The 27,466-nt window shown below is 42.5% G+C and overlaps 1 protein-coding gene and 1 long non-coding RNA gene across 10 annotated transcripts in view; both read left to right on the top strand.

The window, feature by feature from the left end:
- The window catches only part of LOC134212314 (galactosylgalactosylxylosylprotein 3-beta-glucuronosyltransferase S), a 58,716-nt gene extending 38,829 nt beyond the window's left edge, over window positions 1-19,887 (top strand). For all 9 annotated transcript variants that reach the window (XM_062690057.1, XM_062690051.1, XM_062690055.1 and 6 more), the window contains one exon: window positions 16,639-19,887. In XM_062690057.1, coding sequence (XP_062546041.1) covers window positions 16,639-16,700 — 62 coding nt within the window. In that variant the 3' untranslated portion in view covers window positions 16,701-19,887. The remainder of the gene's footprint in view (window positions 1-16,638) is intronic.
- Window positions 914-16,617, top strand: LOC134212316 (uncharacterized). Its single transcript, XR_009979240.1, has 3 exons — window positions 914-1,623; window positions 1,691-1,851; window positions 15,812-16,617. It is a non-coding gene; the product is annotated as an uncharacterized LOC134212316 (long non-coding RNA).
- Window positions 19,888-27,466: the final 7,579 nt, after the last annotated feature.

The raw sequence follows: 27,466 nt of genomic DNA, 5'->3' as shown, positions 1-27,466 counted from the left end.
TATTCAACGACAGTTGTCACTGCTGTATATGCAAAATCACATTGATATAAATACGCAGCATCGCCACCTTTCGCCTGATAGTGTCAATAATGCAATTTATACCAGCAGGTGTACAAGTGTTGCTGAAATGATTTGAAAGGGCCTCAAGCGGAATTTTAGCTAGAATGCCACTGGTCTCGTCCTATTGAGAGCGAATGCTGCATGCATGCTTGCAAGTCCTGGTGCTTAGACTGATGAATGACGAATGAGAGCGGCATCTAAATCCGCTGATCGTTCGTAGGCTATTGAATCAGTCTGCGGCAGTAGGAGACGGTAAATAGTATTAAGGCTGATAAATGTAGATGTGCTAGATGAAAAATTAAGAATTCACATAAACAACGAAAAGAAACACAAAACTCTTGGTGATGCCATGAGGGACGTTGCCGTCCGATACACAGCAAAAAATAATGTAATGTGCAGCGATGCAATTGAAGCGATGTACCAAAATTTCTAAGTAATGTCAAAAAAATGATGCATATTAACATTTATTTTGATGTAATTTTACATTGCCCGGAAATTACACAAAATCGGATTCATCAATTTTTCTCACGTCGCTTTTGTGTAATATTCGATTGACAAAACATTGAATATTACACAGAAAATGATGCAACCAATAGGATCCAACAGTTTTGTGTAAAATTACACAAACTGGATTTAATATTATATCCTTTGCTAATATAATTTTCTCGCAACACTGCGGAGTTGATGTTGGCGATCGTCGACGTTGACGCTGTTTTGTCGCCATGTTTTGAAAGCTGATTCATTCGATTACGGTTTTTTCTCGCGGCTCTTTTCTTTATCAAAATTAAATATTGAATTTGTGAGTAGTCGGCAAAAATTAGGTGTTTAATCAGGTGAAATTTACCATCAAATGGATACGAGGGTATCCGATGCTGATCGTTTGGTCTATATTTATTAAAAATATGGATAAGAATTTCGCGGATTTTGACGGCGACGGCAAAGGAGAAAATGGACGGAATTCACACCACGGGACTGCATGTGGATCCAAAAGGCATTCCTCAAAATGTGATTCAAAGTGCCACTTCAAATCCTGCGCAAAACTATACCACTAATTGGGGAGTCGCGATGTGGTTGCAATGGCCATGGCAGGCTGGGGTAAAACCGGGTGCTTTTGGACTCTGCTGTTTGAGAACGACGACCGATCAAGTTTGGTGTTAGTGTGGTGCGGTGCTGTAGGGAAAGTTTCCGGATTTTAAAACGTTTCTACCATCTGCTGCCGGATGTGATCGTTTCCACGGCAGGTCGAAGCAGCGGTGCTACACTGTGCGTTTGACGAAGGGGACCGTCTTTTCGAGATGGGTTTCAGCGAGACGGAGATCATGTGGAAGTTGTCCAAAACAAAACAGATGGCCCTGTTCTCCGTTAGTTGTTGATCAACTTTGCAAAAGCTGGCTTGAGCGATCTGACGCTGATTCGTAAAATCGAAAATTCCGGGACATTGAATTCGAAATTCGTTTGTAGGACGGTCTAACGATAAGCCCGTTTTTGCTCCGTGAGGTGATTCCGAAGCACTCTCTAACTGTGTTTAACGGCACGCAGCACCCCGTTGAATTGATTTCTCTGGTAAGTATTGTGTAATATGTTGATGTCAATATCCGCACTTGTTATATTTTTAATTTTATTTTTTCAGGCTAAAGATGGAGTGGCATCTGTGTTGTATTATTTTCGCTCGGTCCATAACTAAAAGCCAACTACGCAATCTAAGAAGGGGCCGGTAACCATCTTCCTGATTGTTCTTCTCAGCTCACGGCGCATCTCACCTTCTCATGTCCATCAAAGAGCGGACGTGACGTAAGTACATAGTAATAAGTTACGGCCGATGTCCACGTAGCGTCTTTCCAAATAACGCTGATGTGCATCGACGTGGCAACGCTACTCGATGCACACTTGCTTCTTTTTGACGCCGCGTGCGTGCACGCAGTGCTGAAAAGACACTACTTGATATCCAAATGATTTTATCAATATATTCCATTCCGAAAGGAGCACTTTTAATATTCTAAACAGAAACAGATCCGTTCCTGATTGAGATTTTTTTTTATTCTGGATGAAATTCTTTTTTAAGAAAATGAAATCCATCGAGGATTCTAAGAAAACTCTTCAGGAGTTCTGTTTAAAATCCTTTGCATATTACGAACGAAGTCTTTAGAATATTCTGAACGGAATCCTTTAGGGATTCTAAAGGATGCCCATTGAGGATTCCTTTGTGAATTTCAAGTGCAATCGGATTCTAAGTGGAATAGTTTAGGGACTTCAAACGGAGTTTGGTGGGGATTCCAAACGGAATCCTTTGGAGATTCTGAGCGAAACATTTTGGGGATTCCGAGCAAAATCCTGTGGTGATTTTGAACGTGATACTTTGAAGATCACGCGCGGAATGGTTTGTGCAATACGAGAGGAATCTATTGACGATTCTGAATGGGATTCTTTGGCAATTCCGGCCGGAATATTTAGGGGATTCCGAACAGAATCTTTTGTGACAAAGGAGCGTTTTGAGTGAAATAATTTTAATATCCTTTTAGGATTTCTTGAGGAATCCTTTTGGAATTCCTTGAGGAATCCTTTTGGAATTCATTGCAGAATCCTTTTAGGATTCCTTGAAGAATCCTTTTGGGATTCCTTGAAGAATCCTTTTGGGATTCCTTGAAGAATCCTTTCGGGATTCCTTGAGGAATCCTTTTGGGATTCCTTGAGGAATCCTTTTGGGATTCCTTGAGGAATCCTTTTGGGATTCCTTGAGGAATCCTTTTGGGATTCCTTGAGGAATCCTTTTGGGATTCCTTGAGGAATCCTTTTGGGATTCCTTGAGGAATCCTTTTGGGAGAGAAATCCTTTTGAAATTCCTTGAGGAATCTTTTTGGGATTCCTTGAGGAATCGTTTTGGGATTCCTTGAAGAATCCTTGGGGAATCCTTTCGGGATTCCTTGGGGAATCCTTTCGGGATTCCTTGGGGAATCCTTTCGGGATTCCTTGGGGAATCCTTTCGGGATTCCTTGGGGAATCCTTTCGGGATTCCTTGGGGAATCCTTTCGGGATTCCTTGGGGAATCCTTTCAGGATTCCTTGGGGAATCCTTTCAGGATTCCTTGGGGAATCCTTTCCAGGATTCCTTGGGGAATCCTTTCGGGATCCTTGGGAATCCTTTCAGGATTCCTTGGGGAATCCTTTCGGGATTCCTTGGGAATCTTTCAGGATTCCTTGGGGAATCCTTTCAGGATTCCTTCAATCCTTTCAGGATTCCCTTGGAATCCTTTCAGGATTCCTTGGGGAATCCTTTCCGATTCCTTGGGGAATCCTTTCAGGATTCCTTGGGGAATCCTTTCAGGATTCCTTGGGGAATCCTTTCCAGATTCCTTGGGAATCCTTTCAAGGATTCCTTGGGGAATCTCAGCAGGATTCCTTGGGAATCCTTTCAGAGTTCCTTGAGGGAATCCTTTCGTATTCCCCTTGGAGAATCCTTTCCCAGGATTCCTTGGGGAATCCTTTCAGGATTCCTTGGGAATCCTTTTCAGGATTCCTTGGGGAATCCTTTCGATTCCTTGGGGAATCCTTTCAGGATTCCTTGGGGAATCCTTTTCCAGGATTCCTTGGGGAATCCTTTCAGGATTCAACTTGGGGAATCCTTTCCTTCATGGATTCCTTGGGAATCCTTTCCAGGATTCCTTGGGGAATCCTTTCGAGATTCATTCCTTGGGGAATCCTTTCCAAGTTCGGGGAATCCTTTGGGGATTCAGAATCCTTTCAGGATTCCTTGGGGAATCCTTTCAGGATTCCAGGGAATCCTTTCCAGGATTCCTTGGGATCCTTTCAGAGTTCCTTGGGGATCCTTTCAAGATTCCTTGGGGAATCCTTTCGGGATTCCTTGGGGAATCCTTTCAGGATTCCTTGGGAATCCTTTCCAGGATTCCTTGGGGAATCCTTTCAGGGATTGGGGAATCCTTTCAGGATTCCTTTGGGGAATCCTTTCAGGATTCCTTGGGGAATCCTTTCGAGTTCCTTGGGAATCCTTTCGGGATTCAGGGAATCCTTTCAGGATTCCTTGGGGAATCCTTTTCGGGATTCCTTGGGAATCCTTTCAATTCAACAGGGAATCCTTTCGGGATTCCTTGGGGGAATCCTTTCGGGATTCCTTGGGGAATCCTTTCAGGATTCCTTGAGAATCCTTTCCGGGATTCCTTGGGGAATCCTTTCAAGTTCCTTGGGGAATCCTTCAGGATTCCTTGGGAATCCTTTTGATTCCTTGGGGAATCCTTTCCAGGATTCCTTGGGGAATCTTTCCAGGATTCCTTGGGAATCCTTTTCCGGATTCATGAGAGATCTTTCGATTCCTTGGGGAATCCTTTCGATTCCTTGGGGAATCCTTTCAGGATCTCAGGGAATCCTTTCCTTGGGGAATCCTTTCCAGGATTCCTTGGGGAATCCTTTCAGGATTCCTTGGGAATCTTTCGGGATTCCTTGGGAATCCTTTGAGGATTCCTTGGGAATCGCTCGGGATTCCTTGGGGAATCCTTTCCAGGATTCCTTGGGAATCCTTTCAGAGTTCATGGGGAATCCTTTCCCGATTCCCTAGAGAATCCTTTCAGGATTCCTTGGGGAATCCTTTCAGGATTCCTTGGGAATCCTTTCAGGATTCCTTGAATCCTTTTCAGGATTCCTTGGGGAATCCTTTCAGGATTCCTTGGGGAATCCTTTCAGGATTCCATGGGAATCCTTTCAGGATTCATGAATCCTTTCGGGATTCCTTGGGGAATCCTTTCAGGATTCAGAATCACTGGGATTCCTTGAGGAATCCTTTCAAGATTCCTTGAGGGAATCCTTCCAGGATTCCTTGGGAATCCTTTCCAAGGATTCCTTGGGGAATCCTTTCAGGATTCCTTGGGAATCACTTTCAGGGATTCCAGGAATCCTTTCAGATTCAGCAGGGAATCCTTTCGATTCCTTGGGAATCCTTTCCAGGATTCCTTGGGGAATCCTTTCAGATTCCTTCAGGGGGAATCCTTTCAAGTTCCTTGAGAATCCTTTCAGGAATCCTTGGGGAATCACTTTCCAGAATCCTTGGGAATCCTTTCAGGAATCCTTGGGGAATCCTTTCCAGGGAATCCTTGGGGAATCCTTTCAGGATTCCTTGGGGAATCCTTTCAGGAATCCTTGGGAATCCTTTCAGGAATCCTTGGGAATCCTTTCAGGAATCCTTGGGAATCCTTTCCAGGATTCCTTGGGGGAATACTTTCAGGATTCCTTGGGGAATCCTTTCAGGATTCCTTGGGGAATCCTTTCAAGTTCCTTGGGAATCCTTTCCGAGATTCATGGGGAATCCTTTCAGGACTCCTTGGGGAATCCTTTCAGGACTCCTTGGGAAATCCTTTCAGGACTCCTTGGGAATCCTTTCCAGGACTCCTTGGGAATCCTTTCAGGAATCCTTGGGGAATCCTTTCGAGTTCCTTGGGGAATACTTTCAGGATTCCTTGGGAATCCTTTCGGGATTCCTTGGGGAATCCTTTCGGGATTCCTTGGGGAATCCTTTCGGGATTCCTTGGGGAATCCTTTCGGGACTCCTTGGGGAATCCTTTCGGGACTCCTTGGGAAATCCTTTCGGGACTCCTTGGGGAATCCTTTCGGGACTCCTTGGGGAATCCTTTCGGGATTCCTTGGGAAATCCTTTCGGGATTCCTTGGGGAATTCTTCCGCGATTCCTTGGGGAATCCATTCGGGATGCCTTGGGGAATCCATTCGGGATTCCTTGGGGAATCCATTCGAGATTCCTTGGGGAATCCATTCGGGATTCCTTGGGGAATCCATTCGGGATTCCTTGGAGAATTTTTTCCTTGGGGAATCCTTACGGGATTATTTGGGGAATTTTTCTTTGGGATCCCTGAAAGATGTCTCGAAGAATTTCGGAAATATTCCTCAAGAAATCCCGGAATGGTTCTTCGAGGAATCTCGGAAGGATTCCTAAAAAATGTCTAAGTTTCCCACGAATTCTACAAGAAATCTCGGAGAAAATTCATAGCAAATCCCGGAAGGATTCCCCAAGAAGTCCCGGAAGGATTCCCCAAGAAAACCCGGAAGGATTTCCCGAGGAATCCCGGAAGAGTTATCCAAAGAATCTCGGAAGGATTTCTTTAGCAATCTCGGAAGGATTCCTTTAGGAATCTCGGAAGGATTCCTCAAGGAATCTCGGAAGGATTCCTCAAAGAATCTTAGAAGGATTCCTCAAGGAATCTCAAAAGAATTCTTCAAGAAATCCCAAAAGAATTTCTCAAGGAATCCCAAAAGGATTCCTCATGGAATCCCAAAAGTATTCCTCATGGAATCCCAAAAGTTTCCTCATGGAATCCCACAAGGATTCCTCAGGGAATCCCAAAACGATTCCTAAAGGAATCCCAAAAGGATTTCTAAAGGTATCCCATTCTTTGGATAACTCTTCCGGGATTCCTCGCGAAATCCTTCCGGGTTTTCTTGGGGAATCCTTCCGGGACTTCTTGGAGAATCCTTCCGAGATTTGCTATGAGTTTTCTCCGAGATTTCTTGTAGAATTCTTGGGAAACTCCGACATTTTTGAGGAATCTTTCCGAGATTCCTCGAGGAACCATTCCGGGATTTCTTGAGGAATATTCCCGAAATTCTTCGAGACATTCTTCCCGGATCCCAGAAAAAATTCCCCAAATAATCCCGAAAGGATTCTCCAAGGAATCCCGAAAGGATTCTCCAAGGAATCCCGAAAGGATTCTTCAAGTAATCCCCAAGGAATCCCGAAAGGATTCCCCAAGGAATCCTGAAAGGATTCTAAAGGATCCCGAAAGGATTCCCAAGAGGAATCTGGAAAGGATTCCCAAGGAATCCAGAAAGGATTCCCCAAGGAATCCCGAAAGGATTCCCCAAGGGATCCCGGAAAGGATCTCCCCAAGGAATCCCGAAGGATCAGGAATCCGAGAAGGATTCCCCAAGGATCGAAAGGATTCCAAAGATCGAAAGGATTCCAAAGGAATCGGAAAGATTCCCCAAGGATCCCGAGGATTCCCCAAGGTTGTCTGAGGGAAAGGATTCCCAAGGAACTCCCGAAAGGATTCCCCAAGGAAGGATCGAAGGATCTCAAGGAATCTCTGGAAAAGGATTCCCAAGGAATTCCGAAAGATTCCCCAAGGAATCTCGAAAGGATTCCCCAAGGAATCCCGAAAGGTTCCTGTTGAATCCCAGGAAAGGATTCCCCAAGGAATCCGAAAGGATCTGAGGATCTGGAAAGGATTCCCCAAGGAATCCCGAAAGGATTCCCCAAGGAATCCTGAAAAGGATTCCCCCAAGGAATCCTGAAAGGATTCCCCAAGGAATCCCGAAAGGATTCCCCAAGGAATCTCAGAAGGATTCCCCAAGGAATCCTGAAAGGATTCCCAAGGAATCCTGAAAGGATTCCCAAGGAATCGAAAGGATTTTCTGAAAGGATTCCCAAGGAATCCTGAAAGTTCCCCAAGGAATCCGAAAGGATTCTCCCAGGAATCCCGAAAGGATTCCCAAGGAATCAGAAAGGATTCCCCAAGGAATCCTGAAAGGAATCGAAGGAATTCCCTGGGAATCCTGAAAGGATTCCCAAGGAATCCCGAAAGGATTCCCCAAGGAATCCCAGAAAGGATTCTCAAGGAATCGAAAGGATTCCCAGGGAATCCTGAAAGGATTCCCCAAGGAATCGAAAGGATTCCCCAAGGAATCAGAAAGGATTCCCCAAGGAATCGAAAGGATTCCCAGGAATCGAAAGGATTCCCCAAGGAACCGAAAGATTCCCCAAGGAATCCCAAGGAAAGGATCGAAAAGTTCCCCAAGGAATCTCGAAAGGATTCCCCAAGGAATCCCGAAAGGATTCCCCAAGGAATCGAAAGTATTCCCAAGGAATCCTGAAAGGATTCCCCAAGGAATCGAAAGGATTCCCCAAGGAACTCTGAAAGGATTCAAGGATTCCCGAAAAAGATTCTAAGAATCCTGAAAGGATTCCCCAAGGAATCGAAAGGATTCTAAGGAATCCCGAAAGGATTCCCAAGGAATCCTGAAAGATTCCCCAAGGAATCGAGGATTCCCCAAGGTCGAGTTCTGAGGAATCCCGAAGGATTCCCCATGAATCGAAAGGATTCCCCAAGGAATCCCGAAAGGATTCTGCTGAATCTGAAAGGATTCCCAAGGAATCGGAAAAGGATTCCCCAAGGAATCCTGAAAAGGATTCCCATGATCCCTGAAAGGATTCCCAAAGGAATCCCTGAAAGATTCCCAAGGAATCCCAAAGGATTCTGAACTGGAAGGATTCCCCAAGGAATCGAAAGGATTCCCCAAGGAATCCGAGGATCTCCCGGGATTAGAGATTCCCAGGATTCCCAAGAAAGGATTCCCAAGGGAAAGGATTCCCCAGAATCCTGGAAAGAGATTCCCAAGGAATCCTGAAAGGATTCCCATGAACATTCCCTCAGAATTCCGAAAGGATTCCCCAAGGAATCCCGAAAGGATTCCCCAAGGAATCCCGAAAGGATTCCCCAAGGAATCCCGAAAGGATTCCCCAAGGAATCCCGAAAGGATTCCCCAAGGAATCCCGAAAGGATTCCCCAAGGAATCCCGAAAGGATTCCCCAAGGAATCCCGAAAAGATTCCCCAAGGAATCCCGAAAGGATTCCCCAAGGAATCCCGAAAGGATTCCCCAAGGAATCCCGAAAGGATTCCCCAAGGAATCCCGAAAGGATTCCCCAAGGAATCCCGAAAGGATTCCCCAAGGAATCTCGAAAAGAATCCCCAAGGAATCGAAAGGATTCCCCAAGGAATCCCGAAAGGATTCCCCAAGGAATCCCGGAAAGGATTCCCCAAGGAATCCTGAAAGGACTCCCCAAGGAATCTCGAAAGGATTCCCCAAGGAATCGAAAAGGATTCCCAAGGAATCCTGAAAGGATTCCCCAAGGAACTTCGAAAGGATTCCCCAAGGAATCCTGAAAGGATTCCCCAAGGAATCGAAAGGATTCCCCAAGGAATCCTGAAAGATTCCCCAAGGAATCCCGAAAGGATTCCCCAAGGAATCGAAAGGATTCCCCAAGGAATCCGGAAAGGATTCCCAAGGAACTCGAAAGGATTCCCAAGGAATCCTGAAAGGATTCCCAAGGAACTCGAAAGGATTTCCCCAAGGAATCCCGAAAAGGATTCCCCAAGGAATCGAAAGGATTCCCAAGGAATCCTGAAAGGATCAAGGATTCCCAAGAATCTCGAAAGGATTCCCCAAGGAACCCCGAAAGGATTCGCCAAGGAATCCCGAAAGGATTCGCCAAGGAATCCCGAAAGGATTCGCCAAGGAATCCCGAAAGGATTCGCCAAGGAATCCCGAAAGGATTCGCCAAGGAATCCCGAAAGGATTCGCCAAGGAATCCCGAAAGGATTCCCCAAGGAATTTCGAAAGGATTCCCCAAGGAATCCCGAAAGGATTCCTCAAGGAATCCCGAAAGGATTCCCCAAGGAATCCCGAAAGGATTCCTCAAGGAATCTCGAAAGGATTCCCCAAGGAATCCCGAAAGGATTCCCCAAGGAATCCCGAAAGGATTCCCCAAGGAATCCCGAAAGGATTCCCCAAGGAATCCCGAAAGGATTCCCCAAGGAATCCCGAAAGGATTCCCCAAGGAATCCCGAAAGGATTTCCCAAGGAATCTTGAAAGGATTCCCCAAGGAATCCCGAAAGGATTCCCCAAGGAATCCCGAAAGGATTCGCAAAGGAATTCCGAAAGGATTCCCCCAACGAATCCTGAAAGCGATTCCCAAGGAATCCCTGAAAGGATTCCCCAAGGAATCCCGAAAAGGATTCCCCAAGGAATCCCGGAAAGGATTCCCCAAGGAATCCTGAAAGGATTCCCAAGGAATCCCGAAAGGATTCTAAGGAATCCCGAAAGGATTCCCAAGGAATCCCTGGAAAGGATTCCCCAAGGAATCCCGGAAAGATTCCCCAAGGAATCCCGAAAGGATTCCCCATGATCGAAAGGATTCCCCAAGGAATCCTGAAAGGATTCCCAAGGAATCCTGAAAGGATTCCCCAAGGAATCCCGAAAAGGATTCCCCAAGGAATCCTGAAAGGATTCCAAGGAATCCTGAAAGGATTCCCAAGGAATCCCGAAAGGATTCCCAAGAATCCTGGAAAGGATTCCCCAAGGAATCCTGAAAGGATTCCCCAAGGAATCCTGAAAGGATTCCCAAGGAATCCCGGAAAAGGATTCCCCAAGGAATCCCGAAAAGGATTCCCCAAGGAATCGAAAGGATTCCCCAAGGAATCCCGAAAAGGATTTCCCAAGGAATCCCGAAAGGATTCCCCAAGGAATCCCGAAAGGATTCCCCAAGGAATCCCGAAAGGATTCCCCAAGGAATCCCGAAAGGATTCCCCAAGGAATCCCGAAAGGATTCCCCAAGGAATCCCGAAAGGATTCCCCAAGGAATTCCGAAAGGATTCCCCAAGGAATCCCGAAAGGATTCCCCAAGGAATCCCGAAAGGATTCCCCAAGGAATCCCAAAAGGATTCCCCAAGGAATCCCGAAAGGATTTCCCAAGGAATCCCGAAAGGATTCCCCAAGGAATCCCGAAAGGATTCCCCAAGGAATCCCGAAAGGATTCCCCAAGGAATCCCGAAAGGATTCCCCAAGGAATCCCGAAAGGATTCCCCAAGGAATCCCGAAAGGATTCCCCAAGGAATCCCGAAAGGATTCCCCAAGGAATCCCGAAAGGATTCCCCAAGGAATCCCGAAAGGATTCCCCAAGGAATCTCGAAAGGATTCCCCAAGGAATCCTGAAAGGATTCCCCAAGGAATCCTGAAAAGGATTCCCCAAGGAATCCCGAAAGGATTCCCCAAGGAATCCCAGATTCCCTGAAAGGATTCCCCAAGGAATCCTCGAAAGGATTCCCCAAGGAATCGAAAAGGATTCCCCAAGGAATCCCGAAAGGATTCCCCAAGGGAATCCTGAAAGGATTCCCTAAGGAATCGGAAAGGATTCCCAAGGAATCCCGAAAGGATTCCCCAAGGAATCCTGAAAGGATTCCCAAGGAATCCTGAAAGGATTCCCCAAAGGAATCCTGAAAAGGATTCCCAAGGAATCGGAAAGGATTCCCCAAGGAATCCCGGAAAGGATTCCCTAAGGAACTTCGAAAATTCCCCGAAAGGATTCCCCAAGGAATCCCGAAAGGATTCCCCAAGGAATCCTGGAAAGGATTCCCCAAGGAATCCTGAAAGGATTCCCCAAGGAATCGAAAGGATTCCCCAAGGAATCCTGAAAGGATTCCCCAAGGAATCCTGAAAGGATTCCCCAAAGGAATCCTGAAAGGATTCCCCAAGGAATCCCGGGAAAGGATTCCCCAAGGAATCCCGAAAGGATTCCCCAAAGGAATCCTGAAAGGATTCCCAAGGAATCCCGGAAAGGATTCCCCAAGGAATCCCGAAAGGATTCCCCAAGGAATCCCGAAAGGATACACCAAGGAATCCCGAAAGGATTCCCCAAGGAATCCCCGAAGGCTTCCCCAAGGAATAAAAAAAGGCTTCCCCCAGGAATCCCGAAAGGATTCCCCAAGGAATCCGGAAAAGGATTCCCAAGGAATCCCGAAAGGATTCCCCAAGGAATCCCGAAAGGATTCCCCATGAATCCTGAAAGGATTCCCCAAGGAATCCCGAAAGGATTCCCCAAGGAATCCCGGAAAGGATTCCCAAGGAATCCTGAAAGGATTCCCTCGAAAGGATTCCCCAAGGAATCCTGAAGGATCCCCAAGGAATCCCGAAAGGATTCCCAAGGAATCCTGAAAGGATTCCCCAAGGAATCCTGAAAGGATTCCCCAAGGAATCCTGAAAAGGATTCCCCAAGGAATGAAAGGATTCCCCAAGGAATCCTGAAAGGATTCCCCAAGGAATCCTGAAAGGATTCCCAAGGAATCCTGAAAGGATTCCCCAAGGAATCCTGGAAAAGGATTCCCCAAGGAATCCCGAAAGGATGCCCCAAGGAATCCCGAAAGGATTCCCCAAGGAATCCCGAAAGGATTCCCCAAGGAATCCCGAAAGGATTCCCCAAGGAATCCCGAAAGGATTCCCCGAGGAATCCCGAAAGGATTCCCCGAGGAATCCCGAAAGGAATTCCGAAAGGATTCCCCAAGGAATCCCGAAAGGATTCCCCAAGGAATCCCGAAAGGATTCCCCAAGGAATCCCGAAAGGATTCCCCAAGGAATCTCGAAAGGATTCCCCAAGGAATCCCGAAAGGATTCCCCAAGGAATCCCGAAAGGATTCCCCAAGGAATCCCGAAAGGATTCCCCAAGGAATCTCGAAAGGAATCCCGAAAGGATTCCCCAAGGAATCGAAAGGATTCCCCAAGGAATCCCCTGAAAGGATTCCCAAGGAATCCCGAAAGGATTCCCAAGGAATCCCGGAAAGGATTCCCCAAGGAATCCTGAAAGGATTCCCCAAGAAAATCCGGAAAGGATTCCCCAAGAAAATCCGGAAAGGATTCCCCAAGGAATCCGGAAAGGATTCCCCAAGGAATCCGGAAAGGATTCCCAAGGAATCCCGAAAAGGATTCCCCAAGGAATCCCGAAAGGATTCCCCAAGGAATCCCGAAAGGATTCCCCAAGGAACTCGAAAGGATTCCCCAAGGAATCCCGGAAAGGATTCCCCAAGGAATCCTGGAAAGGATTCCCCAAGGAATCCTGAAAGGATTCCCCAAGGAATCCCGAAAGGATTCCCCAAGGAATCCTGAAAGGATTCCCCAAGGAATCGAAAGGATTCCCAAGGAATCCCGAAAGGATTCCCAAGGAACTCGAAAGGATTCCCCAAGGAATCCCGTAAGGATTCCCCAAGGAATCCCGTAAGGATTCCCCAAGGAATCCCGTAAGGATTCCCCAAGGAATCCCGTAAGGATTCCCCAAGGAATCCCGTAAGGATTCCCCAAGGAATCCCGTAAGGATTCCCCAAGGAATCCTGAAAGGATTCCCCAAGGAATCCTGAAAGGATTCCCCAAGGAATCCTGAAAGGATTCCCCAAGGAATCCCGAAAGGATTCCCCAAACGAATCCCTGAAAGGATTCCCAAGGAATCCTGAAAAGGATTCCCCAAGGAATCCTGAAAGGATTCCCAAGGAATCCTGGAAAGGATTCCCCAAGGAATCCCGAAAGGATTCCCCAAGGAATCCCGGAAAGGATTCCCCAAGGAATCCTGAAAGGATTCCCCAAGGAATCCCGGAAAGGATTCCCCAAGGAATCCCGAAAGGATTCCCCAAGGAATCCCTGAAAGGATTCCCCAAGGAATCCCGAAAGGATTCCCCAAGGAACTCGAAAGTATTCCCCAAGGATCCGAAAGGATTCCCCAAGGAATCCCGAAAGGATTCCCAAGAAAGGATTCCCCAAGGAATCCGAAAGGATTCCCCAAGGAATCCCGAAAGGATTCCCCAAGGAATCCCGGAAAAGGATTCCCCAAGGAATCCTGAAAGGATTCCCCAAGGAATCCCGGATTCCCCAAGAATCAGAAAGGATTCCCCAAGGAATCCTGAAAGGATTCCCAAGGAACTCGAAAGGATTCCCATGAATCCCGGAAAGGATTCCCCAAGGAATCCTGAAAGGATTCCCCAAGGAATCCCGAAAGGATTCCCCAAGGAATCCCGAAAGGATTCCCCAAGGAATCGAAAGGATTCCCCAAGGAATCGCGAAAGGATTCCCCAAGGAATCCTGAAAGGATTCCCAAGGAATCCTGAAAAGATTCCCCAGGAATCGAAAGGATTCCCAAGGAATCGAAAAGGATTCCCAAGGAATCCCGGGAGGATTCCCAAGGAATCCCGAAAGGATTCCCCAAGGAATCCCGAAAGGATTCCCCAAGGAATCCTGAAAGGAATCCCCAAGGAATCCCGAAAGGATTCTGAATCCTGAAAGGATTCCCTGAATCCGAAAGGATTCCCCAAGGAATCCCGAAAGGATTCCCCATGAATCCCGAAAGGATTCCCCAAGGAATCCTGAAAGGATTCCCCAAGGAATCGAAAGGATTCCCCAAGGAATCCTTGAAAGGATTCCCAAGGAATCGAAGATTCCCCAAGAAACGAAAGGATTCCCAAGGAATCCTGAAGGATTCTCTGGGAATCCTGGAAAGGATTCCCCAAGGAATCGAAAGGATTCCCAAGGAATCCCGAAAGGATTCTCAAGGAATCGCGAAAGGATTCCCCAAGGAATCCCGAAAGGATTCCCCAAGGAATCGCGAAAGGATTCCCCAAGAATCGAAAGGATTCTAAGGAATCGCGAAAGTATTTCCGCGAAAAGGTCGAAGATTCCCCAAGAATCGCGAAAGGATTCCCAAGGAATCATGAAAGGATTCCCAAGGAATCGAAAGGATTCCCAAGGAATCCGAAAGTTCCCAAAGAGAATCGCGAAAAGGATTCCCCAAGGAATCGCGAAAGGATTCCCCAAGGAATCGCGAAAGGATTCCCCAAGGAATCGCGAAAGGATTCCCCAAGGAATCGCGAAAGGATTCCCCAAGGAATCCCGAAAGGATTCCCCAAGGAATCGCGAAAGGATTCCTTAAGGAATCGCGAAAGGATTCCCCAAGGAATCGCGAAAGGATTCCCCAAGGAATCGCGAAAGGATTCCCCAAGGAATCGCGAAAGGATTCCCCAAGGAATCGCGAAAGGATTCCCCAAGGAATCGCGAAAGGATTCCCCAAGGAATCGCGAAAGGATTCCCCAAGGAATCGCGAAAGGATTCCTCAAGGAATTGCGAAAGGATTCCCCAAGGAATCTTTTGGAAAGGATTCCCCAAGGAATCCCTTGGAAAAGGATTCTAAGGATCGCCAAAGGATTCCCCAAGGAATCCTGAAATTGGAAATTCCTCAAGGAATCCTGAAACGATTCTCAAGGAATCCTTGGAAGATTCCCCCAAGGAATCGCGAAAGGATTCCCCAAGGAATCGCGAAAGGATTCCCCAAGGAATCGCCAAAGGATTCCCCAAGGAATCCTGAAATTATTCCCCAAGGAATCCCGAAACGATTCCCCAAGGAATCCCGAAAGGATTCCCCAAGGAATCGCGAAAGGATTCCCCAAGGAATCGCGCAAGGATTCCCCAAGGAATCGCCAAAGGATTCCCCAAGGAATCCTGAAATTATTCCCCAAGGAATCCTGAAATTATTCCCCAAGGAATCCCGAAACGATTCCCCAAGGAATCGCGAAAGGATTCCCCAAGGAATCCCGAAAGGATTCCCCAAGGAATTCCGAAAGGATTCCCCAAGGAATTCCGAAAGGATTCCCCAAGGAATTCCGAAAGGATTCCCCAAGGAATCCCGAAAGGATTCCCCAAGGAATCCTGAAAGGATTCCCCAAGGAATCCCGAAAGGATTCCCGAAAGTACTCCCCAAGGAATCCCGAAAGGATTCCCCAAGGAATCCCGAAAGGATTCCCCAAGGAATCCCGAAAGGATTCCCCAAGGAATCCCGAAAGGATTGCCCAAGGAATCCCGAAAGGATTCCCCAAGGAATCCCGAAAGGATTCCCCAAGGAATCCCGAAAGGATTCCCCAAGGAATCCCGAAAGGATTCCCCAAGGAATGTCCCTGCCATGTCCCTACTATTTTTTTAAGGCTCAAGGCATCTCTGGAAATCTTGTGAATTCTGAGAAATTCTCTGAGGTGTTTTAGAAATTCACATGGAACACCTTGGAACAAAAACTACGATAAATTATATTGATCGTCTTAAAATAAATAATGCTTCTCATCACTTCAACTCAACTGTTTTTTTTTTGTATTTCAGCGTCTGAAGTCTAATAAATCATCGACTGTCGTGCCGGTTCTAGATGGCTTGCATATTTCAAGTGATAAGCTGCTCACCTTTTGCCATGCCGATTTACCCGATGGGCGTTTGTGCTCAGGATTGCTCGCTCCCTCCGACCATCACAATTATTTACGACGCATAGATCGATCAGGGCAACGAGAAATACGATAAGTGGCAGCTCCTTAACATAACCTGCCAAGACTTCCAATCGGTTTGTGAGTGATGGTGATGGAAATTAATTTTCTTTGTTCAAATTCTCTGAAATAGAACAAATAAAAATGATTGTATGTGTAATATCAAATAAAATTAAGCCATGTCTGATAAACCGAAAATACCAATATTAAAAACCTTCATGCATTGAACAGTTTTACATCACATTGATTTACATCCCTTTGATTACGTAGTTGTATTTATTACATCGAGAGAAATTACATCGTTTCTGTTTATTACACAGCGAGCTCTCGAGTACATCGCGCAGTGTAATATTCAACAACCGATGGATTCAGTTGGTTGCAGCGATTTCGATGTAATATTCAACAACTTTTTTTGCTGTGTAGTCTGATAGTTCGAAAGTTCCTCAATTTGTCAACTTCGGTTCAGAAGCGCCTGGTGCACAAGCACGATCTATAGTTACCATCCATAAATATTGCGTGATAGATGGTTGAGGGGATGGACTCGACAAGCCTCGTTGGATAAAAATACAACTCGTGCTAAAAAAATATCCTTTTGCAGCTAATTGCTTAAATTACTATTCTTGTTTTAGTTCATTTTTTAAAGATAAAAATATTTTTATATTATATTTACAGGTACGGCAGCACAAATAACAAAAGATGGAAAATCGAAGTCGTTAGGTTCGCGGTTTAGTTAATTTTTTGCATTATTTCTCGCAATACCGTTAGTTTTCCTACCAATCTTGCTTAGCAATTTTAATGAAAAGTAAAATAAGATGTGTGCCACATAGATATGCAGAATAGTGAGAAAGTTAGGATATTAAAGTCAAAGCGCATCAGTTCACCCATTACGCACATAGGAGGAATTATAACGTTAACTTTTGAATATCATATAATTTGAGCTAGACATCAGAATAGGTCAAATCCTGTAGCATTAAGTTAAACCAACAGCACTGTTTGAAATGATCACACCACTCTTTCGCGAACACAGGATCAAAAACAAACATGAAAAAATGTATGCAAACTAATTTAGTAAGCATGCCGATGCCCGAAAAGCAAAAACGAGAAAGACAAAACAGGGAGAAACTTTACTAATAGTACATATAAACATAAACATTGAATGTTGGTAACAGGAATCAGTTTATCGAATTTCTAATTACTCCGTTGTAAGTGAGTTATGCGACAAATCTGTTTTGAAAACAATGCTAATGCCGACCCCCAGTCCCCTAAAGCGCATTTCAAAAGGACGTTTAAAACACTTTAAACAAGATCGTAATAATCATCGACGCTTAGGAAGTTTAATGAGTAAGACCATTGTGTGAACATAACATGTTTGATACAACTTAATAATATTCATACAAATCACGACTCATCGTAGAACATTTGGTGATAGAAACTTCCAGATGCGAGTAGTTTTTTTTAATTAAGTTTGCTGTGATATTAGTTTAGTTTCGATTTAAAGAATATCAGATAGTGAGATAAATATCAGTGAGGTATTTAAGAGGAGAAAATCGAATAATTTCCTATTTGTAAGATTTCTTTTATTGAACATTGGTTGTTTTGGTTGTTTATGATGAAATGGCTAGTGTTTTTTGCCTGCTTTCTTAGGGAAAGTATGATAATGTAAATACATTTTGACTGGTATTATATGCCTGTCATCAGATAAACATTAAAAACATAAATTAACCAATTGTTTAAGCATTTTGCAATTAAAACCTGTATCTTGACAAAGTTAGATGAATGATTTGTTCTGTTCAAATAATTGTATTTTTCATTCTTATAAGATATTGAAAAATGCGCATCAATGATGGCTAATTTGATCTACAAAAGTGGAATGGAAAATATGGAAGATTTGAAAAACAATTTTAAGATTTTCGCGTTTCCAGATCTTCAAATGATTAAAATTATCTCATTTTTGGATCAGTAATGGGCAATCCGTTTGTGTTAGTGTTCTGGATCTGTGGTACCGCGGTCTTGTATCAACTTGGAACGCGATCATTTATGAATTTGTTTGAATATCAGTAAATTCAGCGTTTTTGTAGAATTCGACGTAATATTAATGACGCTTACAAAAAGCGATGTTTGATATAGACAGTTTTTAAAATATGTTTTTTTCTTCTAAATAATAATGGATTATAATTGATATCTGTTCCACAATCGAATCGTTTTCTATGGTTTTGCAAATCCGAATTAGTTACCCATCTCTAAGCTAAACCCTAGTATTAACATATGGCGTGACCATCATCATTATCATCATCTATGTTTAAAGCAAGACAATGTTTCAAATGCAATTTATATACGTATCTTCTTTGTTCGTTCAATATCATGATAAACTGTTCTATAATATCTGATAATCGTAATCAATAAGCTGTGACCAATCAGGGTTGCTGTTGTTGGGTTCCACATACGGAGTTCTAATCCGCATCATTATCCTTCATTGATCTAAAATTAATTATTATGGCAACTTTATAGTCACAATGAAAGAAGGTTGTATATTATTAGAATGTGTACGAGAGAAGAAGCATTGGTTGGCTATCTGACACTGAAACTCACACCTTTTATTTTTATGCGTTACGAAATTGATAAAGAAAAATTTACTTAAAAATGTCACACAATTTATAATGAGAACAGAATTATTTTCGTGTACTACTACATCTCAATCGAAAAAAAGAGCTTTATAATAATTGAAATATTTAATTGAATTGCTGATACTATAAACTGGTATGGACTTGATGGCACCATGAAGTAAACTAAGTATATAATAAGCAAAAAGATTATTTTGGCAGTAGCTTGAGTCGGAAAAATATTGTTTTCGACATCTGACAACGGGGGCTACTTTGGACATTTTGAAACCAGAATTATAACGTGATTTACTATCAATTTGCCATTATCACAATTTGGGTGTCTCGTTGATACTTGGATGGCAACTTTCTATTTCAAATTTGATATTTTTTTCGTTTAACTTTTTCGGAAAATCGAAAAGTAGCCCCCCGCATCAAATTGATTTTTGATAATTTATAGTTCACACATTGTTGTATAAAGTTGAAAGGTTGTAAGTCTGTAATGTATAAACAAAAAATCTTAATGATAAGATATTACCTACTTGATATTAACATAGTGGAAGTAGTCGAATAGAAGAGTGATTAGTTTTTTAGTTTTTTTTTATCTCATGACTATGGTAGGCATAGATGAACTACTATAGTTTGTTCCATGCACATTGCATAGTATTTCATTACAGAAAAGAATGCCGGCCATAAGAGTGTAGTTTTCGTTTTATACGACATTGAAACGAACTAATTATTATATTAAGTTTTCATTAAATGGATTATGATGCGTCTTAAAAATCATACATCATTATTTCCACATGCTTTAATAAAACAATTGTTTGGCATTCATAACAAATTTCGTTGGTAAAATTTCCAAGCAACCGTCATTAAATTCCAGTTAATAATTGCATCAGTGTGCATATCCATTATGCAATGAAGTCCATACCAGTTAGGATGATCATGTTTTTGGCATCTCTTTGGGATATAAATTGATCTATAGACTAAAGCCGCCTTTCAGAGGAATATTGTCAAATATAATTATATGTTTCCTTTTTTGAATTGGTGAACTCCCTTGGCCGCTGGGTAGAGGCGATTTTTGACGACCGATACTTTGATTAGGTAATATTTGATAGATGTGGGTTACACCATTCAATTTTTTCAAGGTCTAGATAAAGTCGATTTTTTCTTCAATAGTGGTCATGTGGGTTTATCAAATAAATAAAGATTTTGTATGAGAAAAGCGCTAAAAGCCACTTAACGAAAAGTTCTGTTTTTTGTGTTTTCAAACGCCTTGTATCTGAAAAAATGAGAATAAATCACATTTTATAAACAGCCCGAATTATGCTCTACTTGTTTGAAGTATCCGAAATCCTTCCTATTGACCAAATATCGGGGACGTGCGGGTGGCACGCCCAAGGGGGGCAAAATGCGCCCCCCTTGAATAAGATAAAATATCCTTCTCGTCTGATGTTCAATAGTCTGTTCGATAAAGCAATAAAAGTAACTCTGATGCCGGAAATCTACCGCGGTCAAACACAATTGTGAATCACTTTCAGCGACCTACTCCGTATCACTTTTCTTCTTCGTATGCTGTTTGCCACTTTCCGGTACTTCGTCACTCATTTTCGACTGTTCTTGCAGCAAACGACAATCCTTCTTGGAATGACCGGGCTTTTGGCAGTGTTAACCCTTTCCTTCCCATGGTAGCTGTAGAGCTCCATCAAATTTTGCACCTTCTAACATTCATCGAATTATTTCAACAACAAAAAGCAGTATTTGGCACAACTTTTTGGTTTCATCAGACTGCAAATATAATCAAATTTGAGTAAAAACAATAAAACTATTGAAAACAATCAAGTAACTATTGATTTACAATCAAAAACTTTTTTTTCGTTTTCCACTAATTTGAGCTATGCCAAATAACTTTTGTTCTAGCATTTTTGTCCATAGATGATTCCTTCCTATTGAAATCTTTGAAAAAAGTCGTGGGAAAGAGAGGGTTAACACACTTTCTCGTTCTGCATTTTGCCTCATTACTTTTTTACTCGAATCGAAACTCCGTTCCGTTCATTTTCATTTCATTTGCAGGTATGTACAACTGAATCAACAATTTGACGCCTCACGCTCGCCAAGTCGTTCTGCACCTGGTCAGCTTACCTTGCTCGTTGTGCTCCACGCCTTCTTGTACTTGCCGGGTCGGAAGCAAACACCATCTTTGCAGGGTTGTTTTGCTGTCCGGCATTCTTGCATCATGCCATGCCCATCGTACCCTTCCGGTTTTCGCTACCTTCTGGACACTGGGTTCGCCGTAGAGCTGGGTGAACTCGTGGTTCATCTTTCGCCGCCACACACCGTCTTCTTGCTTGCTCACCGCCAAAGATGGTTCTAGGCACCCGCCTCTCGAATACTCCGAGTGCTTGCAAATCCTCCTCGAGCATTGTCCATGTTCCAAGTCCGTAGGGGACTACCTGTTATATGAGCGTTTTGTACATTTGGTGCGGGTGTGAATCTTTGTTGACCGCAGTTTCTTCTGGAGCCCGTAGTAGGCCCGATTGATGCGCACTCGTTTTTCACAACTAACATTATTACCAGCCGTTAGCAGAGATCCAAGGTAGACGAATTCGCCGACCACCTCGAAGGTATCCCCGTCTATCGTAACACTGCTTTCCAGGCGGGCCCAGTCGCGCTCGGTTCCGCCCACAAGAATGTACTTTGTCTTCGATGCATTCACCACTAGTCCAAGTTTTGTTGCATCACGTTTCAGGCGGGTGTACAATTCTGCCAACTTTGCAAATGTTCGGCCGACAATGTCGATGACATCCGCGAAACAAATAAATTGACTGAGTCTGTTGAAAATCGTACCCCGGCTGTTACAACTGGCTCTCCGCATGACACCTTGTCCTCGGCGCGATTCGAACGAACTGGAGTGATCGCCCGAAATCTTCACACACCTTTGCATACCATCCACCGTTGCTTTGATCAGTCCGGTAAGCTTCCCACGGAAGCTGTTCTCGTCCATAATTTTCCATATCTGTCATATGCCGCCTTGAAATCGATAAACAGATGATGCGTTGGGACCTGGTATCCATCCAAGAAACAATTATTGTTTGAAGAAATGTCTCTTACAGCTACGCTATTCAGCTGTATGTTTAATTATGATTGATTTATTGCATTTGATACTACTATACCAACCTTGTTCGCCCAAAAATGGAGAATCTATTCAACAACAGTAGTTCTATAAGCATGTTGAAATAAATGTTTAAGCTATTACCTTGCCTCGATTGTTCAACTGCAAAAACAATAAAAGAGCTACAACAACATTAATTCAACGCACGGTGTAAAAAAATGGATTATTATCGAAGTTTCATGTACCTCTGATTTTTTTTCACAGAAAGTTAGGTAAGGTCATTAGAAATGAGGTACGGGGCGTTTCAAAATATTTCATCGGCGATTTTTTGAAAAAAGTGATTTTTATTGTTTTCTTCTCTAATATACCTTACAAAAAGTCAATTGATAACCCATCAAAGGATCAATCATTGTAATTAATCCTCAAAATTAAAAATGTACACATTTGTAGACTTTTTTTAGTAGAAAATCTATCTTGAAATAGATCTAAATATTTGAAAAATATCCATTTCTGTAATTCAAGCCTTCCTAAACTATGTTTTTATTATTTATTTTTTGTATTTTTGCGTTATTCTCAATTTTTTAGCAATTATCATCTTTTTCCAGCCCAAATATTGTTCTCTACTGAATGTTGTAATCACATTTCTTTCATCCGACATTCGCACTATGCGTCCAGCCCATTGTCAGTCTGCCATATTTTAAAGGGTTCATATTTTCCTTTAGATACAGTGTTTCATCATTTGCGGGGTACATACCATGCACCTTACTGAATATTGTTTGCAGCACATTTTGCTTGAAAACCCCAAAACCTTACTGGCCTCTGCTTATAATTACCACGCCATGTCCGCAATGGGCTATTGGATGGAGTTATACAGAGTAAACTCCATTTCCGGTTGCATGTTACGGAAGCTTGATTCCATATTTGGGTGGGTCATTCATACTTTTATGAGCAGTAATCTACTAGATAATGATCCATCCCATTTCACAAGCATTCCAATGTGAACTATTTCTTAAACGCTTCCAATTATCTCCTGTACATCCTCTTATATTTATTTCTACCTGTAACAATGTACTTCATACTAGTAGTGTGAGTTACCATCTCTATCTTCAGTGAGACAAAAATCTAAACCACAGCTCTGCGATCGTTTCATAAGGAGCTTAATTTCATCTGCAAAACCTAGGAGCATATGCATAAGCTCTACCAAGATGAAGTACATGGTTACATGCAGAGACAGAGATAAGCTTAGTATTGTTTGTGCTAAGAAAGTAAAGGGGATATGTTTGAAGATTTACAAACAAAATTAACCTTTGAAATGCTGACAAACACTAACAATACTGTAAACACTGGCAATGATGTTTCCTATGAAGAATGTCTGCTTTAAATAGGGTTACCTCTGGCGTACATAACCAGTTTTAAGACTAAGTTAGGCCTCGTACAATACAGGTGAAGAAAAAGAATTCAGATGGAAACGAAATTCGCTTCTAATAATTCCTCAATTCTTCGGGTGGGCAATTACGGACATGAAACGTTGAAAGCAGCCTAGGATACTTTCCGATTTTTCTAGCGAAAGAGGCAGCGTGCAATACTCGGTGAGAGGTCAAAAAAGACATGTGGCTCATACGCATGAATTACAAGCAAAATCCATCATCAAAGGAGAAAACATTCTGAATTTCATAAAATACGGCGCACTCCAGTGGGCAGGTCATCTGATAAAAATGTCAGAAGATAGAATTACAAAACCAATATTCATCAGATAACAATATAGATGCCAGAGATAGATTATTGTTTCAGCAAAAATTTCAAAACATAAAAAATAACACTAAAAATACTTTAGGAACGCTTGAACTTTAAAAATGTTTTTCAATATTTTATACCCGTGTCAAGATAGGTTTACTATATAGATAGGAGAAAAGCAAAAAGGCTTCAAATGTGTATTTAATCAATTTTGAGGGGTAAATTACAATGATTGATCCAATGTTGGGTTATCAATTGACTTTTTGTACGGTATATCAGAGAAGAAAACAATAAAAATCACTTTTTTCAGAAAATCGCCGATGAAATATTTAAAAACACCCCGTACCTCATTTCTAATGACCTTGCCTAACTTTCTGTGAAAAAAAATCAGAGGTACATGAAACTTCGATAATAATCCATTTTTTTACACCGTGCAACGCTTGTTGCTTATTACCTGAACTAATAAAGCTTTGTTCAATGTTTTACAAATAAGGCTGCTTGATATACTATTGTTTGTGTAATATAGAAGATTAGAGGAAACTATTATTCAACATTAGTTTGAGAAATAACGTTGGTTTTGGTGATGCTGGGTCATTAGGCCGAAGGTCATTAGGCCGAAGGCCATTAGGCCGAAGGCCATTAGGCCGAACGGTCATTAGGCCGAATGGTCATTAGGCCGAATAAGAACTGGGGAGTGAGAAGTGAGTAGTGCGCAATGAGGAAGAAGAAGAAAGGAAGAAGGAAAAAGGAGGAAGAAGGAAAAAGAAGGAAGAAGGAAGAGGGAAGAAAGAAGAAGGAAGAAGGAAGAAGGAAGACGGAAGAAGGAAGAAAGAAGAAAGAAGAAGGAAGAAGGAAGAGGTAAGAAGTAAGAATAAAGAAGGAAGAAGGAAGAAGGAAAAAGAAAAAAAGTAAGAAGGAAGAAGAGAGAAGAAAGAAGGAAGAAGAAAGAAGGAAGAAGCAAGAGGGAAGAAGAAAGAAGGAAGAATGAAGAGGGAAGAAAGAAGAAGAAAGAAGGAAGAAGGACGATGGAAGGAGGAAGAAGAAAGAAGGAAGCAGGAAAGAGAAAGAAGAAAGAAGGAAGAAAACGGAAGAAAGAAAAAGAAGAAAGAAGGAAGAGGGAAGAAAGAAGAAGAAAGAAGGATGATGGAAGGAGGAAGAAGAAAGAAGGAAGAAAGAAAAAGGAAGAAAACGGAAGGAAGAAGAAAGAATAGAAAAGAAGGAGGAAGAAAGGAGGAAGAAGGAAAAAAAAAGGAATAAAAAAAATGAGGAAGAAAGAAGGTAGAAAGAAGAGGAAAGAAGGAAGAAGAAAGAAGGAAATAAGAAGAAGGAAGAAGGAAAAAGGAAGAATAAAGAAGGAAGAAGGTAGAAGGAAGAAGGAAAAAGAAAGAAGGAAGAAGAGAGAAGAAAGAAAAAAGAAGGAAGAAGAAAGAAGGAAGAAGGAAGCAGGAAGAGAGAAGAAAGAAGAAGAAAGAAGGATGATGCAAGGAGGAAGAAGAAATAAGGAAAAGGGAAGAAAAAAGGAAGAAAAGAGAAGGAAGAAAACGGAAGTTTTTTTTTTTTTTTTAAATCTTTATTTAGGTGTTTTTTTTAATTCTAGATTAAGTTCAACACCAGAAAACGGAAGGAAGAAAAAAGAATAGAAAAGAAGGAGGAAGAAGGAAGAAAACGGAAGGAAGAAAGAAGGAAGAAGGAAGAGGGAAGAAAGAAGAAGAAAGAAGGATGATGGAAGGAGGAAGAAGAAATAAGGAAAAGGGAAGAAAGAAGGAAGAAAACGGAAGGAAGAAGGAAGAATAGAAAAGAAGGAGGAAGAAGGAAGAAAAAAATAAAAAAGAAGGAGGAAGAAAGAAGGTAGAAAGAAGAGGAAAGAAGAAAGAAGGAAGAAGAAAGAAGGAAAAAAGGAAAAGGAAAAAAGAAAAAGGAAGAAGGAAAAAGGAAGAAGGAAGAGGGAAAAAGGAAGAAGGAAGAAGGAAAAAGGAAGAAGGAAGAAGGAAAAAGAAAGGAAGAAGAAGGAAGAAAGAAGATTCAAGAAGGGAGAAGGAAGAAGGGGTGAGGTGAAGGAAGAACATCTCATTTTTCACTTCTTGCTTTATTTTGCTAATTCGGCCTAATGGCCATTCGGCCTAATGACCGTTCGGCCTAATGTCCAGTCGGCCAAATGGCCTTCGGCCTAACGGCCTTCGGCCTAATGGCCTGACACCGGTTTTGGTGGCTATCAGACATCTCAATTGTTGTAAGGAATATCTCAAATAAAGCTTATTACAAGTTTCCACAACAAGCATTTTTTTATAAAAATGTTAAAAGAGGACTAATTCTTACGGATAATTTTTATCTTGATATTATTTTATGGCTTTCATGAACTATCGATTTTTCAACTAATTAATTTATAGAACTGTGACTTGTTTTTTTACATCAACTAGCCATTACTACAGTTATCACAATCTCGAACGATTTGAGGCTCGAACCCAGGACCCTTCGATTGACATCCGCCTGCCCTTCCGCTGCTCCAAGCAAGGTCATATAAATCGACCATGTTAAATGTAGTTATAAATTATTTAATACCAAATTGAACAATTTATTGCACAAACATTGCATAAACAACATTTGAACATGTTTATTAAATAGAATGTATATGACAACAATATTGTTGAAAACGTTTGCACAGCAACGTTTATACAAATTCAGATAAGCATCGAATGTAGTTGCTCCGATTTCAGTTCAAGAATCGTTGAATAATGAATTCTGAAACAACCTGCTTCCAATAGTCAATCCGTGCGCGCATCTGATATATGGGACGAAGTCGACGGACATAATTGATTTTGTCAACAATGATGAATCAACAGCAATTATGTTGTGTTAAACAACATTTGAAAGAACTAAATAAGTAAGTTATTAGAACAGTTATCATACAGTAAACTTATTTCACAATTAATTAACATGTTTGGTTCAAAGGCTTACATTCTAATATAAGACACATTACTTCATTGAATTGTACAACTTCGGCAGCGCTGTTGAATAACAGGTTCTAACAAATGTTATTAAGCATCACATAAACATGCTATTCAATATAAGCTCAATTACACAAAATAGGATTTATTTTGGTGGAATAAAGTATATTTACAGTGAATAATACAACTGTTCTTCACCCTGCCAGGGAAATTTTAGGGCAACATTTGTTAAACTTTTATTCGATGCTTTATTCAAATAACAACAGAACAGGGAAGTAATGCAGTGATTTCAATCAGTATAACATTTATTAAACAACTTCTTAAACATGCTTTATTGTTCAACTACCATCGCTTCTGTTCAACAATTGTTCAACAAGCTTGTTGATTTATGGCTCTGAATTGTTTCTTGGGGCACGGCATTTTTGGAGGATTCGCCGTACAGTAAAGATCCGGTTCGTTGTCGAGCGACCGTCAACGAAGCCGGCTTGATAACTTCCCACGAACCCATTCACAATTGGTGACAAACGACGGAAGAAGATCTGGGATATCATTTTGTAGACATCGTTAAGAATGATGATTGCTCGCCTTTCTTGTAAATGGGGCATATGACCCCTTCCTTCCATTCCTCCGGTAGCTGTTCAGTTTCCCAGATTCTGACTATCAGATTGTGCAGGCAAGTCGCCAGCTTTACCGGGGCCATCTTGATGCGATACCATCCTTACCAGCTGCTTTATTAGTCTTTAGCTGTTGGATGGCATCCTTAACTTCCCTCAAGGTGAGGGCTGGTTGGCTTCCATCGTCCGCTGAACTGACGTAGTCATCGCCTCCACTGCCTTAACCATTTGAGTGTTCCTCGTAGTGCTGGTTCCACCTTTCGATCACCACACGTTTATCCGTCAAGATGCTCTCATCCTTATCCCTACACATCTCGACTTGTGGTACAAAGCCTTTGCGAGATGCCTCGAACTTCTGATATAATTTGCGCCTTTCTTGAGAACGGCACAGCTGATCCATGACATCGCACTCTGCTTCTTCTAGGTGGCGTTTCTACTCCTGAAAAGGTGGGTCTGATGTCTCCGCTTCCATCTATAGCGCTCCACGTTCTGCCAGGT

The sequence above is a fragment of the Armigeres subalbatus genome, chromosome 2 (genome assembly GCF_024139115.2).
Source record: "Armigeres subalbatus isolate Guangzhou_Male chromosome 2, GZ_Asu_2, whole genome shotgun sequence".
Lineage (NCBI taxonomy): Eukaryota > Metazoa > Arthropoda > Insecta > Diptera > Culicidae > Armigeres > Armigeres subalbatus.
The sequence above is the reverse complement of the archived record's forward strand: the minus strand, read 5'-3'. Positions and strand labels throughout refer to the sequence as shown.